This window comes from Nerophis ophidion, linkage group LG01 (assembly GCF_033978795.1).
Source record: "Nerophis ophidion isolate RoL-2023_Sa linkage group LG01, RoL_Noph_v1.0, whole genome shotgun sequence".
NCBI lineage: Eukaryota > Metazoa > Chordata > Actinopteri > Syngnathiformes > Syngnathidae > Nerophis > Nerophis ophidion.
In genome coordinates, this window is record NC_084611.1 from 79,648,458 (window position 1) to 79,674,427 (window position 25,970).

Consider the following 25,970-nt stretch of genomic DNA (forward strand, 5'->3'; position numbering starts at 1 on the left):
CAGTAGTCCAGGCGACTTGAAATAAAAGCATGCACGACTTGTTCAAAAAGGTTAAAAGATAAAAACGGTTTAACCTTTACTAAAAGACGAAGGTGATAAAAACACGATTTTAAAACGCCATTGACTTGTTTGTCTAGTTTAAAATCGCTGTCTATAGTGACGCCAAGGCTGGTGACTTTGGGACGCACATAATTTTGCAATGGTCCCAAGTCAGTGAGGGCCGGACCAAAAACTAAAATTTCCGTTTTTCCCTCATTCATTATTAAAAAATTCTGCTGACGGGTCTGCCGGCTTCCAGCGCCCCTTACAAAAAAGGTGAGATACAGGTAAGCGGGGGGGGATAGGAGAAAAAAATAGAAGATTAAAATAAAATAAGAAAATGCTGGCTAACCATGCCCTTCGCCGATCTTCGCTTATTTTCTGTGTAAGTTCGCCTTCGTGGCGACAAATTGTAGGAATACTAAAGAATCCACGTTTGACTGAACTTTGGCGGCTATTAGTTTACCCATTAACCCAACACGAAACTATCATATTGTGTGCTTTTGGCTGTGAATAAAAGCTATTGAAAATCAACCTGCCTGACTATTGTTTGCCTTTCAAAATGGCGCACGACCCTTCGCCACCCGGATGAATGACGTCACATGAAAAGGGTGTATTGATTAACGTGGACCCCCAACTTAAACAAGTTGAAAAACTTATTCATTTGTTACCATTTAGTGGTCAATTGTACGGAATATGTACTGTGCTGTTCAATCTATTAATAAAGGTTTTAATCAATCAATCAATACAGTTCGAGAGGATGTTGCTCTTATTTTGAAAGCATCCATCGGAAGTGCGACTCTCCCAGTTTGGCTCTTCACATTGTGCGGTTCCGCAGGTATACGCATCCTCGCTGCGGGGAAGGAGAGGACATTTAATTCGAAGCGAAGAGGCTTTAGGAAGAAATACGAGCACAAACCGTTAAATATAAATATAATTTTTTCTTTCCTTATTGTTGCCGCTATGAAGACGCTCCTTTTTGCCGCCCTGCTCGGGGCGGCGCTGGTCTCCGCGGCCCAGGGCGCCGACGGCGAGATTTCGTTCGAGTACCACCGCTACGACGAGCTGCGGAAGGCGCTGGTGTCCGTGTGGCTGCAGTGTCCCACCATCACCCGCATCTACACCATCGGGGAGAGCTTCGAGGGCCGGGAGATGTTGGTTCTGGAGATGTCGGACAACCCCGGCGCGCACGAACCAGGTCTGTCCATTTTTCTTTATTGTTTAACCAAAGTTGTCATTTTGGTGCACCTTGCATCGTGACTTGCACTTTTTTTTTTTTTTTGCGCATAGCACGAATGGCTGGTATTAGGTGGGATGCAGAGCGCAGGTGCGCTCTCATTTACATAAAAACCGTGCGTAAAAATGGAGATTGATAGAAATAAAATATTTAAGAAGCCCAATAGATCAGCTTTGTAAAGCCGCCATTTTGCTGGTCGATGACAAGCTCTTGCTAGTAATCCAGACTGGTGGGTGTATTAAAAGACACCCAGACCTGTGCTATTATTATAATAATGACCCTGCAGTCGCCATTGCTCCTATAATGCAGCTGTAATAATAACCCATAATTAATCACATTAATCAATCAATGTTTATTTATATAGCCCTAAATCACAAATGTCTCAAAGGAATGTACAAACCACAAAGACCACGACAACCTTGGAAGAACCCACATAAGGGCAAGGAAAACTCACACCCAGTGGGTAAGGAGAACTCACCCCCAGTGGGACGACAATGATGACTATGAGAACCTTGGAGAGGACTTCAAATGTGGGCAACCCTAGGGGACCGAAAGCAATGGATGTCGAGCGGGTCTAACATGATACTGTGAAAGTTCAATCCATAGTGGCTCCAAAACAGCCGCGAGAGTTCATTTCAAAGCGGATCCAAGACAGCAGCGAGAGTCCCGTCCACAGGAAACCATCCCAAGCGGAGTCGGATCAGCATCGTAGAGATGTCCCCAACCGATACACAGGCGAGCGGTCCATCCTGGGTACTGGACAGCCAGTACTTCATCCATGGTCATTGGACTGGACACCCTCCACAAGGGAGGGGGGGACAGAGGAAAAAAAAAAAAGAAGCGGCAGATCAACTGGTCTAAAAAAGGATGTCTATTTAAAGGCTAGAGTATACAAAATGAGTTTTAAGGTGAGACTTAAATGCTTCTACTGAGGTAGCATCTCGAACTGTTACCGGGAGGGCATTCCAGAGTACTGGAGCCCGAACGGAAAACGCTCTATAGCCCGCAGACTTTTTTTGGGCTTTGGGAATCACTAATAAGCCGGAGTCCTTTGAACGCAGATTTCTTGCCGGGACATATGGTACAATACAATCGGCAAGATAGGATGGAGCGAGACCGTGTAGTATTTTATACGTAAGTAGTAGAACCTTAAAGTCACATCTTAAGTGCACAGGAAGCCAGTGCAGGTGAGCCAGTACAGGCGTAATGTGATCAAACTTTCTTGTTCTTGTCAAAAGTCTAGCAGCCGCATTTTGTACCAACTGTAATCGTTTCATGCTAGACATGGGGAGACCCGAAAATAATATGTTACAGTAATCAATAATTAGAGGAACAAGACATATATATGTATATATATATATATATATATATACATATATATGTCTTGTTCCTCTAATTATATATATATATATATATATATATATATATATATATATATATATATATATATATATATATATATATTCTACCGCTTATTCCCTTTTGGGGTCGCGGGGGGCGCTGGCGCCTATCTCAGCTACAATCGGGCGGAAGGCGGGGTACACCCTGGACAAGTCGCCACCTCATCGCAGGGCCAACACAGATAGACACTAGGGCCAAATTTTTTAGTGTTGCCAATCAACCTATCCCCAGGTGCATGTCTTTGGAAGTGGGAGGAAGCCGGAGTATCCGGAGGGAACCCACGCATTCACGGGGAGAACATGCAAACTCCACACAGAAAGATACCGAGCCTGGAATTGAACCCAGGACTGCAGGACCTTCGTATTGTGAGGCAGACAAAGAAGTTGGGAAAGGTGGCAATGAATACGGATAAAGTTGAGGAATGCTCATCAAACACTTATTCGGAAAGTCCCACAGGTGTGCAGGCTAATTGGGAACAGGTGGGGGACATTATGTTCTTCACAAGTGTATGTAAACTTTTGACCATTACTGTATGTATATATATACATATATTTATATATTGGGCAGCATGGTGGAAGAGGGTTAGTGCATCTGCCTCACAATACGATGTAGTCCTGGGTTCAATCCCAGGCTCTGGATCTTTCTGTGTGGAGTTTGCATGTTCTACCCGTGACTGCGTGGGTTCCCTCCGGGTACTCTGGCTTCCTCCCACCGCCAAAGACATGCACCTGGGGATAACTTGATTGGCAACACTAAATTTGCCCCAGTGTGTGAATGTGAGTGTGAATGGTGTCTGTCTATCTGTGTTGGCCCTGTGATGAGGTGGCGACTTGTCCAGGGTGTACGCCGCCTTCCGCCCGATTGCAGCCGCCCGATTGCAGCTGAGATAGGCACCAGCGCCCCCCGCGACCCCAAAGGGAATAAGTGGTAGAAAATGGATGGATGGATATATAGATATATATATATATATATACATATATATATGACAAAAAGGGCATAAAACATGAGAACAATTAAAAAATAATGTCACTGTGTGGAGCTGAACTTGATCCATAGATATTTAAGCGTTGAAAGTAAAAAAAAATACTGTATATTTATATATGACTTTTATGACTGAGACCTTTAACGTTCACCAAAATTGGGGGAAGCCTTAATGGTTACAATAAATATAATATCAGTTTTAAAGGGAATAATACCACAATCACCTCCGCTTTCTCCCTCAATGGAAACAGTTTGGACACCACTTCTTTAAATATATAATCACCCCCATTTTATTTATTTTTATTTTGGATTATTTATGACCAGTTTGGAAGAGCATTACTATTTCAAAATTTAGACATAAATCCATATTAAATTGTGCTTTAATTCAGGGGAAATAATACAGTTTCTAATCTTTCTAAAAGATGGCGTTGTTGCAAAAACAATCCACAGGTCTCACATTGTCCAAATTACTACTCACTTTAATTGGATAAAAAGGAACAACCTCTTCTGTATTTTATTACTTTTGCAGCTACATGAGTCCACAAAAAATGTAAATCACAATTTACTTTCTTTGATAATGAATATTGTCTGTCTATCTGTGTTGGCCCTGCGATGAGGTGGCGACTTGTCCAGGGTGTACCCTGCCTACCGTCCGAATGCAGCTGAGATGGACGCCAGCAACCCCCCGCAACCTCGTGTTTTTTCTTTAAATATGCATAATGTCTGTTTTTAGCATTTTGTAAAAATAAAAACATATCAAAATGGCCCGAACCTGCATACCTCGACTTTTCAGTATATGTTGCCCTTGGTGGAAAAAAGTTTAGACCCCTGATGTAAAATGTTAGAAGCTCTCAAAATAAAAATTAAATAAAAATATGAACAAAGTTTAGTTGGATAGTTATTTAAAAAATACATAATTTATTAATTATTTGATTAGAAAAGATACACCAACAATAACAAACACTGTTAAATATGTATTTTCATACAGGCAGACTTTTTGACACACAAGGTAATACAGTTACACAATCATTGATTATTATCATTATTATATTATTACACAGGAAAAAAAACAACGCTAGAAATTTAAGAAAAAAGAGCAAAAAAATCAGAATGAAATGATAAAAAGCTTTAATCCTTTAACTAATAATTAACAATAATATACCTAGTCACCTACAACACAGAGCTGAGACTAAGTTTTGTCTTTAAATATATACAGTATAATATCTGTTTTGGCCCTGTGATGAGGTGGCGACTTGTCCAGCTCTAGTCCCCCCGCGACCCTGTAAGGGAAAAACAGTAGGAAATGAATGGATGGATAAACAAATATCAACTTCTGACCTTTTAGTATGCAGCCCTCGTTGGAATAGGTTAGTGGACCCATGGTGTCAAAACGTGAACTTTGGGATTTGTTTTTCCGAAAGGCAAAGGAAAGTTGGTGTGGGCAAGGCGTGAAGGTAAGGACATGATTTAATCTTAACTCAAAACAGGAACAAACAAAAGGCGCCGACAAGGAGGTACAAAAACTTGGCTGTGAAAACAAAACTTGCACTAATGCAGAAACTAAGAACATGAAACAAAACTCGATCACTGTGACATGAAAAATCAAAAACCTACGTGGCATGGCAAGGAGCAAAACTATGGACAGTATCAAGGGTAAAGTCGCCAGGCTTACTTCAAAACAACTTTCAGTTTAAATAATAGTTACATGATTTGTGAAAACAGGTGCGTGACTCGGGTACAGGTGAAAACTAATGGGTTGGCATGGAAACAAAAAAATGGAGTGAAAAAACAGGAACTAAGGGAGTCTTGAAGTAAACTAACACAACTAAACAAAACATGATCACCAAGACATGACACCTGGGTTAAAACATGATTCTGAAGTGAGTACTAACACAGACTATGTTTTATTTCCTGTGGATGCAAAAGACACAGATTTGGTGGAATGGTCCCTTAAACATCAGTAGATTATTTTTTTCAATTTGAATTAGGTCAGCGTTAGCGCCTCAAACATTGTCTTTTGTGTCTCCTGATGCACATAAAGGTGTTCATTTTTTTCCACATCCAGCGTGTTTGTACAGATAAGCCCGTCAGAGCGCGGAGGTCGCACGCAGGCGTGAGTCACAGTCGTATCATCGCCGAGGCCTTCATCGCCTCCAGGCGAGTTCCTCCCGCTTCCTTCCCCCTCGTCTCCCTCATCTTGCCCTTCGAACGTCTGAGGCACGACTCCAAAAACAGGGGAAAAATGACAGTAATGCGGCCTTCAAGGCTCCTGCGCCACTAGCTCTGCCCCAAGGCGGTGGCGGAAATAGCGGTTGCCGTGGCAACAGATCGGCTTAGCGCGGCTGAGCCGACCGTGGGCTTGCGGTTGGCTCGGTCTCGCGAGGGACCGGCGGCCCTGAGCTGATGCATCTGCCGGTGAGCGGCCATCTGTCAGGGGCTGTTACACTTACGCTACAAGATGGCAGCTTTACGGCTAACGCTGGCAAATGTTGATTTGTCACACATCCTATCAAATATTACTCAACACGCTGTTTCTAGGATTACTCTGGGGAGTAACACCCCAAAAATACAAGGCCCTTGGAAAACATTGGCTTCAACGTTTTTCACCAAAATACAGTAGTGCAGTAGGCCCAAGTATTCATTATAAACAAGGCAGATGTTATATTTAACATGTTTTTTCAACATTACACACAGTTTGAACAGTAACACTGTCTTCCAATATAGGAAAATGGAACCCCAAAATAGTGAATAAAAATCTTTCGCGCACCACTCGATGGAGCCCGCGTACCACTAGTGGCACACTTACCGCTAGGGCTGTGAATCTTTGGGTGTCCCACAATTCGATTCAAAATGTATTTATTTTTTTCAATTCAACACTATTCTCGATCCAAAAACGATTTTTTTCCCGATTTAAAAGGATTCTCTATTCATTCAATACATAGGATTTCAGCAGGATCTACCCCAGAGTAGTATATTTTGGCAAAAAGCTTTTATAATTGTAAAGGACAATGTTTTATCAACTGATTGCAATAATGTAAATTTGTTTGAACTATTAAACGAAACAAAAATATGACTTATTTTATCTTTGTGAAAGCATTGGACACAGTGTGTTGTCAAGCTTATGTGATGCGATGCAAGTGTAAGCCACTGTGACACTATTGTTCTTTTTATTTTTATAAATGTCTAATGATTATATCAATGAGGGATTTTTAATCACTGCTATGCTGAAATTATAACTAAATTGATACTGTTGATAATATTCGTTTTTGTTTCACTACTTTTAGTTTGTTCTGTGTCGTGTTTGTGTCTTCTCTCAGTTGCTGTGTTTATTGCAGTTCTGAGTGTTGCTGGGTCAGGTTTGGTTTTGGAATTGGATTTCATTATAATGGTATTGCTGTGTATTCTTTTGTTGGATTGATAAAAAATAAATAAATAAATAAATCGATTTTTTAAAAATGAGAATCGATTCTGAATCGCACAACGTGAGAATCGGGATTCAAATTCGAATCGATTTTTTCCCACATCCCTACTTACCGCAGTTTGAGAATCATGGCTTAGTTCAAACAAAATCTATTGGTTAATTGTATTTAAAAACAAATCATATTCCCTTTGGAACTAATAGAAATATACTGTAGTTTTCTGACTATATGTCGCAGTTTTTTTCATAGTTTGGCCGGGGGTGCGACATATACTCCGGAGCGACTTATGTGTGAAATTATTAATACATTACCGTGAAATATAAAATAACATTATTTATCTCATTCGCGGAAGAGACGAAGAAAATGTCAGCAATCGTCACACACACGTCAACCCATAAGACTTTGGTGGGGGAGGTTCATGGCAGAAGTGCATTGTGGGTCATGGAATGCTAACTGCTATATGCTATTGCGCTAGCTATTAAAATGGATCATTTCATCGTTGACGGTAACTTATGAAAACTGAGAAGGGATGACCAAAAATGGCACCGAAAAGGAAATCATGTACTGCAGATTACAAGCTGGACCTAGTGAAATATGCAGCAGAAAACGACAAGAGGAAGCAGCGGCGCATACCTTATGAGTTGGCAGAGTTGTTTGGAAGCGACATCGAGGAAGAAGATTTCATCGGATTTATCGGTTAGGAGTGACAGATTGTTTGGTAAACGTATAGCATGTTCTATATGTTATAGTTATTTGAATGACTCTTACCATAATATGTTACGTTAACATACCAGGCACCTTCTCAGTTGGTTATTTATGCAACATATAACATACACTTATTCAGCCTGTTGTTCACTATTTATTTATTTTAAATTGCCTTTCAAATGTCTATTCTTGGTGTTGGATTTTATCAAATAAATTTCCCCCCAAAATGCGACTTATACTCCAGTGCGACGTATATATGTTTTTTTCCTTCTTTAATATGCATTTTCGGCCGGTGCGATGTATACTGCGGAGCGATTTATAATCCGAAAAATACGGTAGTTAATAATCTGTTCTAGGGACAAACTGGCACCTTTATAAAACCTTCATTAACTGCTCAGACAGTGTAAAGTCATATTTTTTGTGTAAAAAAACTAACAAAAAAGAGCAACATAAAGAGACCAATTAACTACCTGTGTCCTCCAGTCTGCAAAATCTAATACCTCTGTTTTAAACATTGGCATGAACAGCTCGTGGCTGTGGGCAACCTCCTTTTTTTGTTTTTAATTAATTAAGAATTTAAAATCATCAACCAACGTAACGTACATTTTTCATCAGCTGAAATGAGAGTTTTTGCATTGTGCATCCATCCATTACCTACCGCTTGTCCCTTTTGGGGGTCGCGGGGGTTGCTGGATTCAGCTGCATTTGGGTGGAAGGCGGCGTACACCCTGGACAAGTCGCAATTTCATCACAGGGTCAACACAGCTAGACAGACAACATTCACACTCACATTCACACACTAGGGCCGATTTAGTGTTGCCAATCAACCTATCCCTAGGTGCATGTAATGGATTTAAATGGGTGTAATTTAGAATTTTTTATGGTTCGTGGATGTTTCTTTTTGTAGTATCGGAAATGTTTACCAAGCAGGTTGTGTTATGTGTGACCGTGTAACTTTTTGCATTGGTTGCCTTTTTTTTTTTTTGTACCATGACTAGGGAAGGCTGTCTGGATTGGGTCATATAAGTGAATGCCGTTCTACTTTCTTTTCAGTTCACAATTCTGGCCAAGTTTTCCACAAGCTGCCAGCAAAGTTGTAGCAATAACATTGTCAGGCATCTAAAATTAATTAGAAAAAAGATTTCTTATTAAATCTCTGATGTTTCACGAGCCAAATTGAACACTCCAGCAGGCGCCTGTAGTTTGGACACCCCTGCTCTCCAGGGTACACTTTTCCAATTGAACTACTGAAATACATTTAATATTCAAATATGTTCCTCCTTTGTTCACCTCTACTTGTACATTCAACTTCTCCCCAAGCGAGCTTTTCTTCCTGTCACTCCGGCCGCGCAAGTCAATTGCCAAGACTTGCTCACAAAAAGTGCCTCAAAGGTTGTGAGCAAGCAACAATTGTATGTAATAAAAGAAAATAACGAACTATTTTAGATATTGTGTTGATATTGTTACACTGTCAATAACACTCACCATGAATCCACTTTTAAAGATGACAGAAAATAAATGTCTTCAGCATCAGCTGATCTCACTCATGGATGATTAATATTCGAATCAATATCGGATCAAAATCTGTCTTTTTTGTGTTTTGCACTTGGGTAAATACTTGCTCACGGCCCTCACGGGTCAATTCATTAGGCACGACCTTATGAATTGCCATATGTAAATCTCCCCTGACACATATAATATCGCTCCCGTTTCATCGACACTGTCGGAAAACCGTTTTTATGATCATTCAGCGCTAACAATAAGAGTGACGCATGAAGCGGCAGTGATTGTGTTTTCACACTGTCTCGCCACTCAGGGTTGCCACGGTGACTCCGGACGTCCCCCGGGAAACCCTACTGGCAAGCTGCCGTGTACAAAATGACACCTTGACGTTTGAGTAGAAAGTTAATAATAACATTCATCTAATAAACACGGATCATCAAAGATTGTTTATTTGACAGGAGCGTTGCTTATAAGTCAGCAGCAAGCAGTCCGTGGACACATTTTCCTTAACAAAAATGCACGGGAGGAAATTCTGCCATTCCTCAAACATAGATGGTCTAACTCAGTGGTTCTTAACCTGGGTTCGATCGAACCCTAGGGGTTTGGTGAATCGGCCTTAAGGGTTCGGCGGAGGTCAAAACACACCCGACTCATCGTGTAAATACAAACTTCTCCCTGTTGCCGTATTACGGATACGGCAACAGCTGACTGATTTGCCGCTGTGTAATTTGTTGTGAGTTTATGCACTGTCTTAGTTTTGTTGTTTGAACAATGTGATGTTCATGCACGGTTCACTTTCGTATGGGGGACATATTCAACATTAATCAGTTGCTTATTTACATGCAAATTAGTAACATAGTAGCTCTTAATTAGTCATTATTAAGTATTTATTAATGCCTTATTCGGCATGGCCTTATTATAACCCTAACCCTGACCCTAACCCTAACTGTCACGCCTATGGTTCATGTTTTGTTTTGGTCATGCTATGTTTAGTTTTTTGGACATTTAGTTCTGTTTTGCATTTTCTTGTCTTGTTACCATGCCAACTGATTTAGTTTTCATTTGTCATGTCTGATCATGAGTTTTGTATGGCCCTATTACCCTGAGCATCCCCAATCTCATCTGTTCTCAAAGCTAAGCAGTGTCTCGCTTGGGTAGTACTTGGATGGGAGACTGCCTAGGAATACCAGGTGCTTTTGCCCTTTGGACTCTAAGTTCCTTTTTTTTTCACTCCCTGTTTTGTTACCATGACGACCAATCAGTTCACCTGTCTTGTCTCACACCTGTTTTCACTTATCATGTTCATTATTTAAGCCACAGTTACCAGGTAGTCAGTCTGGCAACATCACCTCCTTCACGACCTCGATTATCTGCTTCATGCCTTGCTATGCTGTTCATTTTGTCCACGTGAGTTTTTGTCATTCATGCCATAGCACAAGTGTTTTGTTTCATGTTTATAGCTTATAGCCTTTGTGCTAGTCTTTTGTTTCATAGCCCAAGTTTTGTACCTCCATTGTGAGCGCTTTTTGTTTGTTCCTGTTTTTAGTTTATGAGTAAATAAATTAAATATGTACCTACCTTCACGCCGTTTCCACTCCATTCGCTTCGCACCTCGGGAAAACAACCCAAGACCAATTCCTAGCCTGACACTAACCAAATAGCTCTAAATTAAGTCTTTATTACTTAGAATATGTTAACTTAGTGTTCAAATAACTATAAATTAAGTCTTTGTTACTTAGAATATGTTACCCATAATAAAGTGTTACCAGAAACGTAACTTTGTCTTCAATTTAAAAATGTTATTTTTCACCAAAGAAAGGTTTTGTGAATGCACTTATGAAAGTGGTGGGGTTCGGTACCTCCAACAAGGTTAAGAATCACTGGTCTAACTGAAGAGCCAGCAGTCAAAGATCCTCTATATCTGTGGTTCTCCAATGATATGTTGTATAAAGCAGGGTTTTTCAACCACTGTGCTGCAGCACAAGTGTGCCGTGGGAAATTATGAAACTTCACCTAATTGGTCCCAAAAATGTTTTTTGCAAATCAATAATTATAATCTGCAAATGTGCCTCTGCTTAGTGTCTGTGCTGTGTAGAACTCGGCAGGGTAACCCTGTAATACTCCATGTCAGCAGGTGGCAGCAGGTAGTTAATTGCTTTGTAAAAGTCGAAATGTGTCGGATGAGACGAGGATGGTTTGTTGTGATCCCAATATGCAGACCACGGTGTGTAGGTAAAAAGGTATGTAACGCTCAAACCAAAAATGAACAAAATGGAAAGGAAAAGGTATGCAAAACGAAAGTAAACAGAATGCTGGATGACAGCAAAAACTTACTGCGTCCGCAAAGCACATCCGCACATGACGTGATAATCAACAATGTCCCCACAAAGAAGGGGAGTGACAACTTAAATAGCCTTGCTTGCTAACACAAAGCAGGTGCGGGGAATAGCACTCAAAGGAAGACATGAAACTGCTACAGGAAATCACCAACAAAACAGGAAGGGCCACCAAAATAAGAGCGCAAGAAAAGAACTAAAGCACAGGAAAACACCAACAAACTCAAAATAAGGCACGACGACCTGGTGGAATATCATTTTTTTTAACAATTTCTGCTGGTGGTGTGCCTCCGTATTCTTAAATGAAAAAAAAAAGTGCCTTGCCTAAAAAAGGTTGAACAACACTAATATAAAGTATATAAACACAATATTGTACTTGATATGTCATATGAAATATATAGACACAATTTAGTGCATATGTTATACAAGGTATATCAACACAAAATACTCCCTGTCATGGGATATAAAGCATATACACAATGTAGTACACGTTATGTTATACAAATCAGTGGTTCTCGAACTTTTTTCACTAAATACCACCTCAGAAAACACCTGGCTCTCCAAGTACCACCATAGTGACCAACATTAAAATACATTAGCATAGTAGGCCCAAGTATTCATTAAAAACAAGGCCGAGGTTTTGCTGAATAAGTATATTTAATATTTTGGCCACTGGAACATTACACAGGGTTTGAACAGTAAAACTGGGTTTGAATATTGGAAAATAAAACATTACTTTCATCAAGTGATTCTTGGGTGTACCCCCAGTGGTACATGTACCACAGTTTGAGAACAACTGATCGAGATTAAAGGAGTGCTGCTTTTGCTTCTTTGGCATTTTGTAGCTGTTTTTTTTTTTTTTTTTTTGTAAAAAATTTATCCCGAAAGAAATTACGAGAAGAAAGCGGATTCGCATTCAAATTTTATGTCCATAATAACTTATGGAAAACATAGTGTTTACAAATAAGGACTTGTGCTGCTTCCGCATGGAAAAATTAAACATCTTAATGTGGAGGCAGGAAACCAACCATACAGCCTAAATGTGTGTGTGTGTGTGTGTGTGTCTTGGTCAGCTTTCCTGGGCCCCCAAAGTCTGTAAAAAGCATTGGTGCGGCCCATCTCACGACAGAAGGAGTTCATTGTGGCTTTGCAATCATTAGAAGCTGCTCACGTTTAAGGGGGAGCCAAATGGAAGGGTTTAAAAATAACCAGACGGCCAGATGTGCTCACTCCAGAAGCCGCCAGGATGGAGTTAATTAGTTGCAGTTACAGCCAGTAATGCACTACACGTTAGGTACAACAACAACATCCAGTGCACACATTGTGCTTTTCCAAAGATAATATTTAATATTTATTATTTGAATACTATCAGGCTTAAGTAAACTGTATGTTTAAAATGTTTTTGCTGCTATCAGCAGAAAAAAAGTATCAGATTATTATGCAGTAAAAGCGTGTTTACTTCATACTTGCCAACCCTCTCGAATTTCCCGGGAGACTCCCGAATTTCAGTGCCTCTCCCGAAAATCTCCCAAGACAACCATTCTCCCGAATTTCTCCCGATTTCCAGCCGGACAACAAGGCACGCCCCCTCCAGGTCCATGCGGACCTGAGTGACGACAGCCTTTCGTCACGTCCGCTTTTTCTCCATATAAACAGCGTGCCGGCCCAGACACGTTATAACATCTACGGCTTTTGTAGAGTGCACAACTGCACACACTTCAAGAAGGAGACGAAGCAGAAGAACGAAGAAGAGACAGTCATGACGACGACGAGTAAGAAGAAGTACGCTTGCAAGTCATCAGAGAGGGTGTTGAGCATGGTTAGAAAGATAGTGACAGAGAATAGAACGAGGATGGACAATTCAACCCTAAACTCACTCCTTTCCTGCAAATTAAATTTCAAGAAGTATCAAATAATTATAGCTGCCTATTACTTACACAAACAAAGTCTACAAAGGAAGAAATGTATTAGAAAGTATCCAGTAACAAACGTGTCCGCATCATTCAACTTGGTCACATTAGGGAATTATTGTGGCTATTTGGCCAATTACCTCTTCACTTCAATTTAAATACAACATAAGTCCATTCCAGACAGTTAATACTCAATGGGTTAGTGTTTTTCATACCTACTGTTGTTCCCTGTCTGACTAATTTCACTTGATCAAACATTTTCTAGCATTCCAGACTACAAAATAATAAAAGGATGTACGTACAATGGTTCCTGCTGATATCGTATTAGATTAGTATCGTTATCGACCAATGCTCCAATGTCGGTGTTATGTTGGAAGCGAAAAAGTTGTTTTTCTCGAGACTGGCAGCAGAAAAATATTTTTCACGGATGTAAGAATTGTGTTTGTAAACAGGCGTGTGTCATTTGTAGTTTTTTTACCTGACGATCAGCACTACTCTGTTCTTGTCGCATAACGGACAGATGTTTACCCAACACAACGCAGTTTGACACCGGTATGTATCTAATTATATACAATTCTTTACGGAGGCTCGTGGAGAAGAATGCAGATTTAACACGAGAACTTGAGATTTGTGGAGTATTTAGTTCAGTGCTTCTTAACCTTGTTGGAGGTACCGAACCCACCAGTTTCATATGCGCATTCACCGAACCCTTCTTTAGTGAAAAATACCATTCAAATGTTTTTTTCAAATTCAAGACTGAGTTACTGTATTTTTCGGACTATAAGGTGAGGTTTTTTACATAGTTTCTCCGTGGGTGCGACTTATACTCCGGACCGACTTATAGTCCGAAAAATGCGGTATATGTTTTTGGTAACACTTTAGTATGGGGAACATATTTTAAGTAACAAAAACTCAATTTGGAAAAAAATTTGGACACCAGGGGAACATATTCTAAGTAGGCCTGCAACTAACAAGTATTTTGATAATCGATTAATCTGTTGATTATTACTTTGATTCATCGATTAATAATCGGATAAAGGAGACAAACTACATTTCTATCATTTCCAGTATTTTATTAAAAAACAGCATACTGGCACCATACTTATTTTGATTATTGTTTCTCAGCTGTTTGTAAATGTTGCAGTTTATAAGTAAAGGTTTATTTAAAAAAAAATAATATATATATATATATATATATATATATATATATATTGAAATAAATAAAAAAAGTAACCTCTGCGCATACCATAAATCCAACGAATCGATGACTAAATTAATTTAGAGTTATTTGGTTAGGGTTAGGGTTAGAGCTTTAGGTCCAGGGTTAGAGAGTTAGGTCCAGGGTTAGAGAGTTATTATTAATAAGGCCATGCCGAATAGGGCATTAATACGTACTTAATAATGACAAGTTAAGAGCCAATATGTTACTAATTTGCATGTTAATAAGCAACTAATTAATGGTGAATATGTTCCCCATAGTGTTTTTACTGGTTCACAAAATGAACCGTGCTTTAACATCACCTTGTTCAAAGAACAAAACCAACACACTGCATAAACTCACAACAAATTACTTCTGCTGTTGCCGTATCCGTAATACGCCGATGGGGAGAAGTTTTTATTTACACGATGAGTCGGGTGTGTCTTGACCTCCCCCGAACCCCTGAGGCCGACTCACCGAACCCCTAGCGTTCGATCGAACCCAGGTTAAGAACCACGGATTTAGTTGAAAAAAACATAGTTTTAAATGAGAAGGGTTGGTTTTATTAAAAAAAAAATGCTAATATTGTACAGTATGAAAGAGCTCTCAGGATCTATGGCCACAATGATATGTTACGTGTCGCCCACAGGAGTTCTTGACTGATTCGCAGCGTAAGGCAATGGAGTCCAGTCTGGTTTTTGGACTTGTCGCTCAATTAGCCACAGCGTCACTCAATAAACCTCGCACGTCTCTCTCCCTTGTCGTCCAAATGAAGTTGTGAATCTGGACTGTGACCGTCAATCCCGTTTAACCTTTTAGACGGATGAGTCAGTCGCCGCTCGAGTGGTCAACACTCAGTGTGTGATGGAAGAAACCGTCCTCTTAGCCACGGGTGTTAGTCACTGAAGGTCGCACGCTGAAAAATCTACGCATGCGGAGGCCATTTGGTTATTTTTCATTTTCAAAACCAATACAATGTATACTGTAGACTATTTCTTTTTTACTTTTAGGGCTAAATTTGGTACCAATTACTTAAAAGGGTCTGAGTCAGAAAACTGTTGAAAATAAGTCATATATTAGTATTTTTAATCTTTAGAATAACTTTTGATCCCTCTGTCTGTATGAATTTTTTTTTTTCCTCTTTTATACCCTTTTTGTCAAAGAAAACCATTTTTTTGTTGTTTTTTTTATGGGGATTTTTTTTTTAAGTGGATGTGAAGAAATATGAGCTTTAAACATGTCAAACTCATGACAAGATTGATTTTGATCAATCAATATTTTTGAGCAATGACAGTTTTTAGTGAAAAAGATCCCACTATAATAATTGGAAATGTGTAAAAAAAAAATAAAAATAAAAAAATTACTTTCAATGCTTAAATCTCTAGATCAACTTCAGACCTATCCATTGATATCAAAAACATTTTTTTGTAAAAAAAAAACAAAAAACATACGAGCCACATGAAATGTTCCATATTTTGTGGCAAAAACACAAAGTATGGTACATTTAATGTGACTTACATGAATCTTAAAGTACAGTAGGCCAATGATTCATAGCAACATTGATTAAGATTACCGGTAATTCTTTTATCAACCACACAAAATATGCAATATTTTCCCCCCAAAAATATTGAACACTAAGTGAAGCATTTGAGTTATTTAATGTGATGACATTTATTTTTGAGCACATTCAACAATACTGCGATATCAATGATATCAGTGATATGACTCTTTCTTACCATTACATCCCGGCCTCTCATAGACAAGTAGTTGCTAGAGTCGGCAGGTGTGTGGTCTATAAAAGCAACTAATTTCTGCTGTGGCTGTAGACAACCTCCCTCCCGATGTTGTTGTTTTACCCATCCCCTCCACAAGATGGCAGAAGCTACATTTGGAGTGTAATGAGTGTTCAGCAACCATGCACTTTGTCCAGCTTTTTCAAATGTTGTTTACATTCGCTAGGAATGCTGACTCAGCAGTTTGCTCCTTTTCCAACATTGGTTGTGTTACTGCTGTGTTGTGCAATATAACACAGAAGGCTTTCTTCCCATGCACTCCAAACGAATGAGCCTCTCTCCATGTTTTTGTGCTTCAGCTTGATGAACGTCATGTTAGCATTTAAGTAGAGATGCTTTAAAATGTAATATTGGAAATTATCGGTATCAAAATGTTAAATTTATGACTTTTTAAAACGCTGCTATACGGAGTGGTACATGGACGTAGGGAGAAGTACAGAGCGCCTTTGTGTGCCGGCCCAGTCACATAACATCTACGGCTTTTCACACACACAAGTGAATGCAAGCATACTTGGTCAACAGCCACACAGGTCACACTGAGGGTGGCCGTATAAACAACTTTAACACTGTTACAAATACGCGCCACACTGTGAACCCACACCAACCAAGAATGACAAACACATTTCGGGAGAACATCCGCACCGTAACAGAACATAAACACAACAGAACAAATTCCCAGAACCCCTTGCAGCACTAACTCTTCCGGGACGCTACAGTATACACCCCCCGCTACCCCCTACCGACCCAACCTCGCCCACCTCAACCTCCTCATGTCCCAAATTCCAAGCTGCTGTGTTGAGGCATGTTAAAGTAAATAATGCACTATGTGACTTTAATAATAAATATGGCAGTGCCATGTTGGCATTTTTTCCATAACTTGAGTTGATGTATTTTGGAAAACCTTGTTACATTGTTTAATGCGTCCAGCTGTGCATCACAACACAATTAGGCATGATAATGTGTTAGTTCCACGACTGTATATATCGGTATCGGTTGATATCGGAATCGGTAATTAAAGAGTTGGACAATATCGGAATATCGGCAAAAAGCCATTATCGGACATCTCCACATTTAAGCTAATACAGAGAGTGTCTGTGTGTGCAGGTGAGCCGGAGTTTAAGTACATCGCCAACATGCACGGCAACGAGGCGGTGGGCAGAGAGCTGCTCATCTACCTGGCCCAGTACCTGTGCAACCAGTACCAGGAGGGCAACGAGACCATCGTAGACCTTGTACACAACACGCGCATCCACATCATGCCCTCCATGAACCCCGACGGCTTTGAGAAAGCCGCCTCGCAGGTGACCTCAGCAATGTTATTAGCGACCCTGGCGGTGCGTTCGAGAGCGCGTGCGCTCATTTAGGTGCTCTGGTTCTGTTTTCTCCTCAGTCCGGGGAGATCAAGGACTGGTTTGTGGGCCGCACCAACGCTCAGGGCGTGGACCTGAACCGCAATTTCCCCGATCTGGACAGGATTATCTACGTGAACGAGCGAGAGGGAGGCGCCAACAACCACCTGCTGCAAAACATGAAGAAGTCTGTGGATGAAAACACCAAGGTAGAAAATGCAGTAGTAGTAGTAGTAGTAGTAGTAGTAGTAGTAGTAGTAGCTGCATAATTTACTTTGACCTATATTTTCTTTGTTACTTGTAAGACAACAGAAAGAAGAAAAATAAACTTTAATGCATTTAAAATTATGTAAAAAGTGATGTAGAATGCAGTTATAGTTATAGTCAAGAGTGCCACGTGCTTCAAAACCATGTGATCTTCAACCAGCCAATCAAAAAAGGAAAGTAATAATCAGGCAAAGGTGGTAATTCAATAGAATAAAGCCAAGTACATGGTGGTTTATAATTTGTATTATTATTAATGTTATTATCAACTTGTTTTAAATGTATTATATTTATTTAGAATTATTTTATTTTGTGATTTTTTTTAAAAATAAACATAAATAAAAATAAAATAGTTGTGGTCGATTGTAATATTTCTAATAAAAGTATTTTTTTGTTCATTTTTACCTGAAAAAGCTTGCTTTTTATAATGCTTCTACTTGTTTATTCAAGTGATTTTTTTTTTGTGCAACCATCTGGACTAAACATGTTTAAAGTGAAAAAAGAAAATTCCTAGTAGTTTATTGCAATTTAAAAAAATAACAATCATTTCAAATTGTATTCATATTGAAGCAAAGAAGCTTTATTTTTTTTTATTATTTTATTATTATTTTTTGTATTTTTAATTCAACCATGTGGACTAAATAGTTTGACATTTAAAAAAAAATAGTTGTTGTTTTAAGCAATTTTTCCAATAATAGTCAATTAAAGTTTCATATTTACTCAAAGAAGCTTGCTTTTTTAATGCTCTTATTTTAATGCAACCGTGTGGACCAAAAAATTCTGAATGTAAAAAAAAAAATCCTAGTAGTTTATTGCAATGAAAAAAAATAATATTCAATTGCAATTGTATTTATTTTTACGCCAAGAAAGGAAAGTTGCTTTTTTAATGCCTTTATTTTTTTCTTGTAGTAATTTGTAATGCAACCATGTGGACTAAATACTGGAGTTTAAAACAAAAAAAAAGATAGTAGTGGTTTACTTGTCCAATTAAAAATAATATTATTCAATTAAAGTTGTAATCATATTTAGCCAAAGAAGCTTGCTTTCTTGATGCTTTTACTTTTTTCTTCTTGTAACTTTTAACCAAGTGGACTAAATAGTTTGAAAATAAAAAAATATAAGAGTGCTTTTTTTGCATTTTTTCAATTAATAATCAATCAAAGTTTTATTCATATTTACCCAAAGAAGCTTGGTTTTTAATGCTTTTATTTTCTATTCTGGTGATTTTTTTAATGCAACCGTGTGGACTGAATATTCTGAAAGTAAAAAAAAAAGGAATCCTGGTAGTTTATTGCAATTTAAAAAAAAGAAAATCAATTAAAATTCTATTAATTTTTACGCCAAGAAACTTTCTTTTTTTAATGCTTTTATTTTTTCTTCTAGTAATTTTTAATGCAATCATGTGGGCTAAATACTGTAGTTTGAAAATGTAAAAAAGATAGTAGTGGTTTATTGCAATTTGTCCAATAATAATCAATTAAAGTTTTAATCATATTCACCCAAAAAAGCTTGTTTTTTTTAATGCTTTTATTTTTTCATTCTAGTAATTTTGAATCCAACCATGTGGACTAAATGGTTTGAAAATAAAAAAAAGACAGAAGTGTTTTTTTTGTGTGCAATTTTCCCAATAATAATCAAATAACATTTTATTCATATTTACCCAAAAAAGGTTGCTTTTTTAATTTTTTTTTCTTATGGTGATTTTTAATGCAACCGTGTGGACTAAATATTCTGAAAGTTAAAAAAAATAGTTTATTGCAATACATTTTTTTAAAAATCTATTAAAATTCAATTAATTTTTACACCAATAAGCTTGCTTTTTTTTTTAAATGCTTTTTGTTTTTTCTTCTAGTAATTTTTAATGCAACCATGTGGGGTAAATACTGTGGTTTGAAGATGTAAGAAAGATAGTAGTGGTTTATTGCAATTTGTCCAATAATAATCAATTAAAGTTTTAATCACATTCACCCAAAAAAGCTTGGGTTTTTTTATGCTTTTATTTTTTTATTCTAGTAATTTTGAATCCAACCATGTGGACTAAATGGTTTGAAAACAAAAAAAAAAGACAGAAGTGTTTTTTTTGCAATTTTTGTAAAAATAATCGAATAATGTTTTATTCATATTTACCCAAAAAAGCTTCCTTTTTGTAATGATTTTATTTTTTTCTTCTGGTGATTTTTAATGCAACCGTGTGGACTAAATATTTTGAAAGTACAGAAAAATGAGTAGTGGTTTATTACAATTTTTCAAATAATAGTTACTTAAAATTACACTCATATTTACCCGAAAAATCTTGTTTGTTTTTTCTTCCAGTGATTTTTTTTTTTAATGCAACCATGTAAATGTTTATTTTACTGCCGTTGCTTTATGTTTGATATCAAATCAAAAGTTTAATTGTGTGTGTTTTTACAGCTGGCCCCAGAGACCAAGGCAGTGATCCAATGGATCATGGATATTCCCTTTGTCCTCTCTGCCAACCTGCATGGTGGAGATGTGGTGGCCAACTACCCATATGATGAGACCCGCACTGGTACATAAAAAAAAAAAAACAACACACAGATTTGCATAATACAACAGAATAAATACACGGGTTTTGCTCATTTGTTCATCCTGTAGGCTCCGCCCACGAGTACAGCGCCAGCCCTGACGATGAAATGTTCAAGTCCCTGGCGAAGGCCTACTCCGTTTACAACCCCGTCATGTCCGACCCTCAGAGAGCACCCTGCCGCAAGAACGACGACGACTCCAGCTTCAAGGACGGCATCACCAACGGGGGGGCCTGGTACAGCGTGCCAGGGGGTAAGAAATAACATATAGTAACATAAAGTACATAGCTAAAGAAACATGGCACCAGCAAACAGCTCGAACACGAGGTGCATTCATGGACATCGGGTCATTTTATTTTTCCAAGCAAAGATTTGAGACCCACTTCAGACCCATCAGTTGAAATCTTTACGTTAACAAATGTTTTTCATTAGTCAGTGAAAATATTAACATAATAATAATGATGATATTATAATAATATTGACAATAATAACTAAAGATATTAACAAAATAATATTGTTGCTCTTCTAAGAAAAGCATGTCCCTCCAAATGTTATTTTCTAAGGAATAATAATAATAATAATGGTAATAATATTAATAACAATAATGTTAATAATATAGTGTTGCTCTGGGAAGAAAAGCCTGCCCCTCCAAGTGTTTTTTCTAATTAATAATTATAATAATAGTAATATTATTATTAATAATATAACATTGTTGCTCTTTTACAAAAAGCATGTCCCTCCAAATGTTTTCTCTAATTAATAATAATAGTAATAATAATAATATAAATTTTTTGCTCTTCTAAGAAAAGCCTGCCCGTCCAAGTGTTTTTTAAAATTAATAATCATAATAATCATAATATTATTATTGTTATTATTATTAATAATAAAACAAAAACAATAATAATAATAATATAACATTTTTGCTCTTCTTCAAAAAGCATGTCTCTCCAAATGTTTTTTTCTGATGAATAATAATACTAATAATATTGAAAAAAATAATAATGATAATGTAATGTTGCTCTACTAAGAAAAGCCTGCTCCTTCACATTTTTTTCTAATTAATAATAATAGAAATAATAAGAATAATAATATTAGTATTAATGATAATAATAATAATACTAATAATATTACATTGTTGCTCTTCTACAAAAAGCATGTCCCTCCAAAGTTTTTTTTCTAAATAATAATAATAATAATTTAACATTGTTACTCTTTTAAGAAAAGCATGTCCCTCCAAATGTTTTTTTCTAATGAATAAGAATAATAATATAATAACAATAATGCTAATAATATAGTGTTGCTCTACTAAGAAAAGCCTGCCCCTCCTAATGTTTTACTAATTAGTAATAATAATAATATTAATATAACATTGTTGCTCTTCTACGAAAAGCATGTCACTGTAAATAATTTCGCAAATTAATAATAATAATAATACATCATTTTTGCTCTTCTAAGAAAAGCCTGTCCGTCCAAGTGTTTTTAAAAAATTAATAATCATAATATTATTATTATTACTACTAATAATAAAAACAACAACAACAATAATAATAATATAACATTGTTGCTCTTCTACAAAAAGCATGTCCCTCCAAATTTTTTTTCTAATGAATAATAATACTAATAATATTGAAAACAATAATGATAATGTAATGTTGCTCTACTAAGAAAAGCCTGCTCCTACAACTTTTTTTTCTAATGAATAATAATAGAAATGATAATAATGATAATAATATTAACATTAATAATAACAATAATAATAATGTAATGTTGCTCTACTAAGAAAAGCCTGCTCCTACAACTTTTTTTTCTAATGAATAATAATAGAAATGATAATAATGATAATAATATTAATATTAATAATAACAATAATAATAATGTAATGTTGCTCTACTAAGAAAAGCCTGCTCCTACAAATTTTTTTTCTAATGAATAATAATAGAAATGATAATAATGATAATAATATTAGTATTAATAATAACAATAATAATAATAATATAACATTTTTGGTCTTCTACAAAAAGCATGTCGCTCCAAATGTTTTTTTCTAATTAATGATAATAATAATAATAATAATAACAATAGTAATAATAATAATTTAACATTGTTACTCTTCTAGGAAAAGCATGTCCCTCCAAATGTTTTTTTCTAATGAATAAGAATAATAATATTAATAACAATAATGCTAATATAGTGTTGCTCTACTAAGAAAAGCCTGCCCCTCCAAATGTTTACTAATTAATAATAATAATAATATTAATATAACATTGTTGCTCTTCTACAAAAAGCATGTCCCTCCAATGTTTTTTTTCTAATAAATAATGAAAATATTTTTCTCTTCTAAAAAAAATCTAATTCATAAAATAATATTGTTGCTCTCCTAAAAATGTACATGTCCCTCAAAATAGTAAAAAAAAACATTTATTTTTGTGGGATAAAAGAAAAATAGGCGTTAGAGTATATATTTGTTATTGATTCAAAAATATTGCTTTTATTGATATACAGCATTTTAATTTTAGAAATGCGTGTATCTCAACTGTGTGTTTTTTATTGTATGTTAAAAAGACTCAAAATCTGAAGATACATTTTGTCTTTACACAAAAATAAAATGTGAAAAAAATATACCATTTGATTATCTTCATATTTTAGTATAAACCCCAAAATAAACTATGTGTGTTAGCATTTTTTTCCGTCTTCATTAGCAGGTGTTCAAAAGATGCTGCTGCTTGTGTTTGCACAGTAATTAGTGTCATCAATGTTGTTGTGCAGGAATGCAGGACTTCAACTATCTCAGCAGCAACTGCTTCGAGGTCACGCTGGAGCTCAGCTGTGATAAATTCCCCAGCGAGGACTCGCTCAAGAGCTACTGGGAGCAGAACCGCAACTCGCTGGTCAACTACATCGAGCAGGTCTAACACCTCGCTGGAAATATGAAGATTGGATGTGTTCACGCTAACGATACATTTGTGTGTGTGTGTGTGTGTGTGTGTAGGTTCATCGCGGGGTTAAGGGCTTCGTGCGAGACCTGCAGGGCAACGCCATCACCAACGCCACCATTTCCGTGGAGGGCATTGACCATGACATCACCACAGGTGTCAGCCAATTAAAGCTGTCGATATATTGTACTGTTTACAGTCATTCAATGCAGGAGGATATCAGACGCTGAATATGTTGAAACTATCATTGCACGAATGTAGCGTATGTTTTGGGAGTGCTCCGATACAACCTTTTCACTACCGACACGATACTGATATCGGAGCCTTGAGTATTGGCCGATACCGATCAGATATCAGCAGGAATCACAGTGCATACTTTTAATATGTTGTGGTGTGGAATGGTACAAAAGCTATTTAATATTACTCACCTGTAATGGACTTATGCTGTCTGTAAGTTAAAGTGGGGTGGTAAGTGTTTGTCGGGGACACAAAAATTTATGATGTTAAAGGCCTACTGAAAGCCACTACTACCGACCACGCAGTCTGATAGTTTATATATCAATGATGAAATATTAACATTGCAACACATGCCAATACAGCCTTTTTAGTTTACTAAATTACAATTTTAAATTTCCCGCGGAGTTTCCTGTTGAAAACGTCGCGGAATGATGACGCGTGCGAGTGACGTTATCGGTTGGAGGGGACATATTAGCTCAGCACCACTTACGGCTAAAAGTCGTCTCTTTTCATCGCGCAATTACACAGTATTTTGGACATCTGTGTTGCTGAATCTTTTGCAATTTGTTCAATTAATAACAGAGAAGTCAAAGTAGAAAGATGGAGGTGGGAAGCTTTTAGCCTTTAGCCACACAAACACACGGTGTTTCCTTGTTTGAAATTCCCGGAGGTGAAGCTTTACTATGGATCAGAGCGGTCAAGCGAACATGGATCCCGACTACATGTCAACCGGCAGTTTTCGGTGAGAAAATTGTGGTAATAAGTCGCCTCTTACCGGAGATCAGCTATTTCCTATTACGGTCTTGCATACAACGCATTTTGACCACAACCTATAGGGGGCGCCTTTTATTGTCATTGTTGCTTTTTATTTTTATCCATCCATCCATTTTCTACCGCTTATTCCCTTTGGGGTCACGGGGGGTGCTGGTGCCTATCTTAGCCACAATCAGGCGGAAGGCGGAAAACACCCTGGACAAGTCGCACCTCATCGCAGGGCTTTTTATTGTCATTGTTGCTTTTTATTTTTATTCTTATTGTAATATTTTCCTATTTTTTTTCCATACATACCCCCATTACTTACTCTTTTTGATCTCAATTCTGTCCACTGCTGCTGGATTTTTTTATTTTCCTGAAGGAACTCTCCTGAAGGAATCAATAAAGTACCATCCATCTATCTATCCATCCACCCATCCATCCGTCTATCCATCTATCTGTCTATCTATCTATCAATCTAGCTAGCTAGCTAGCTATCTAGCTATCCATCCATCCATCCATCGGGAAACAGCCTTGTATAAAGTTTGTGTTTGTCTCCATCTTGTGGACACAGTTAGTATTGCACAATACAGCATACATTCCCCTGAAACAGCATCTATTGGATAAAGGTATTATTGAGAATGGCCTAATACCGCTATTTCATATCGGCCGATACAAATACCAATCCGACACCGATACCACTCTTGTTTTTTCTTGTACTGTTCCTAAAATATACATGAAAAGAAATAAAAAACTATGTTCAAACAATGCAACAAATATTGTGTAATGACACAATTTTCTCATGTTTGCAGCCAAAGATGGGGACTACTGGCGCCTGCTGTCTCCAGGAAACTACAAAGTGGCCGCCTCCGCTCCGGGATACCTGACCGTCATCAAGAAAGTGGCCGTTCCTCACAGCCCCGCGACCCGCGTAAGTAACCCGGGCGTCCAAATGGCAAGACATGTGAGGATGACACCACCATTGTGTGTCGCTCAGGTTGACTTTGAGCTGGAGTCTCTGGTGGAGAGGAAGGAGGAGGAGAGGGAGGAGCTGATGGACTGGTGGAAGATGATGTCGGAGACGCTCAACTTCTAAACACGTCCTGTCTTTCCTTTCCCTCTCTGGCATCCTCGCTCCTGTCCTTTTTTCTTGTTTTTGTTAGTGGAGGTGACCACCGATACCCTGCAGACTGACGGACACCAGGATGTAGTTTTATTTCCCCTCCGTGTCGATAACTGTGGTATTTTCTTGTTTTGTCGTGACTCGTAACCATGGCAACCGCCACGTATAACCGATGAGAGGCTCCCCGGTGTTGTTCCGCACATGCACACAATAGAGAAAATAACACAAAAAGGTTAAAACAAA

General features: G+C 37.6%; 1 protein-coding gene across 1 annotated transcript; it reads left to right on the plus strand.

Moving 5' to 3' along the window:
• The first annotated feature begins 847 nt into the window (after positions 1 to 847).
• cpe (carboxypeptidase E) lies at positions 848 to 25,970 on the plus strand. Its single transcript, XM_061912745.1, has 9 exons — positions 848 to 1,237; positions 17,627 to 17,823; positions 17,913 to 18,080; positions 20,548 to 20,665; positions 20,752 to 20,934; positions 23,448 to 23,587; positions 23,671 to 23,770; positions 25,417 to 25,535; positions 25,602 to 25,970. The coding sequence occupies exons 1-9, from the start codon at positions 1,003 to 1,005 to the stop codon at positions 25,698 to 25,700; spliced, it is 1,359 nt and encodes a 452-aa protein (XP_061768729.1). The 5' UTR covers positions 848 to 1,002; the 3' UTR covers positions 25,701 to 25,970.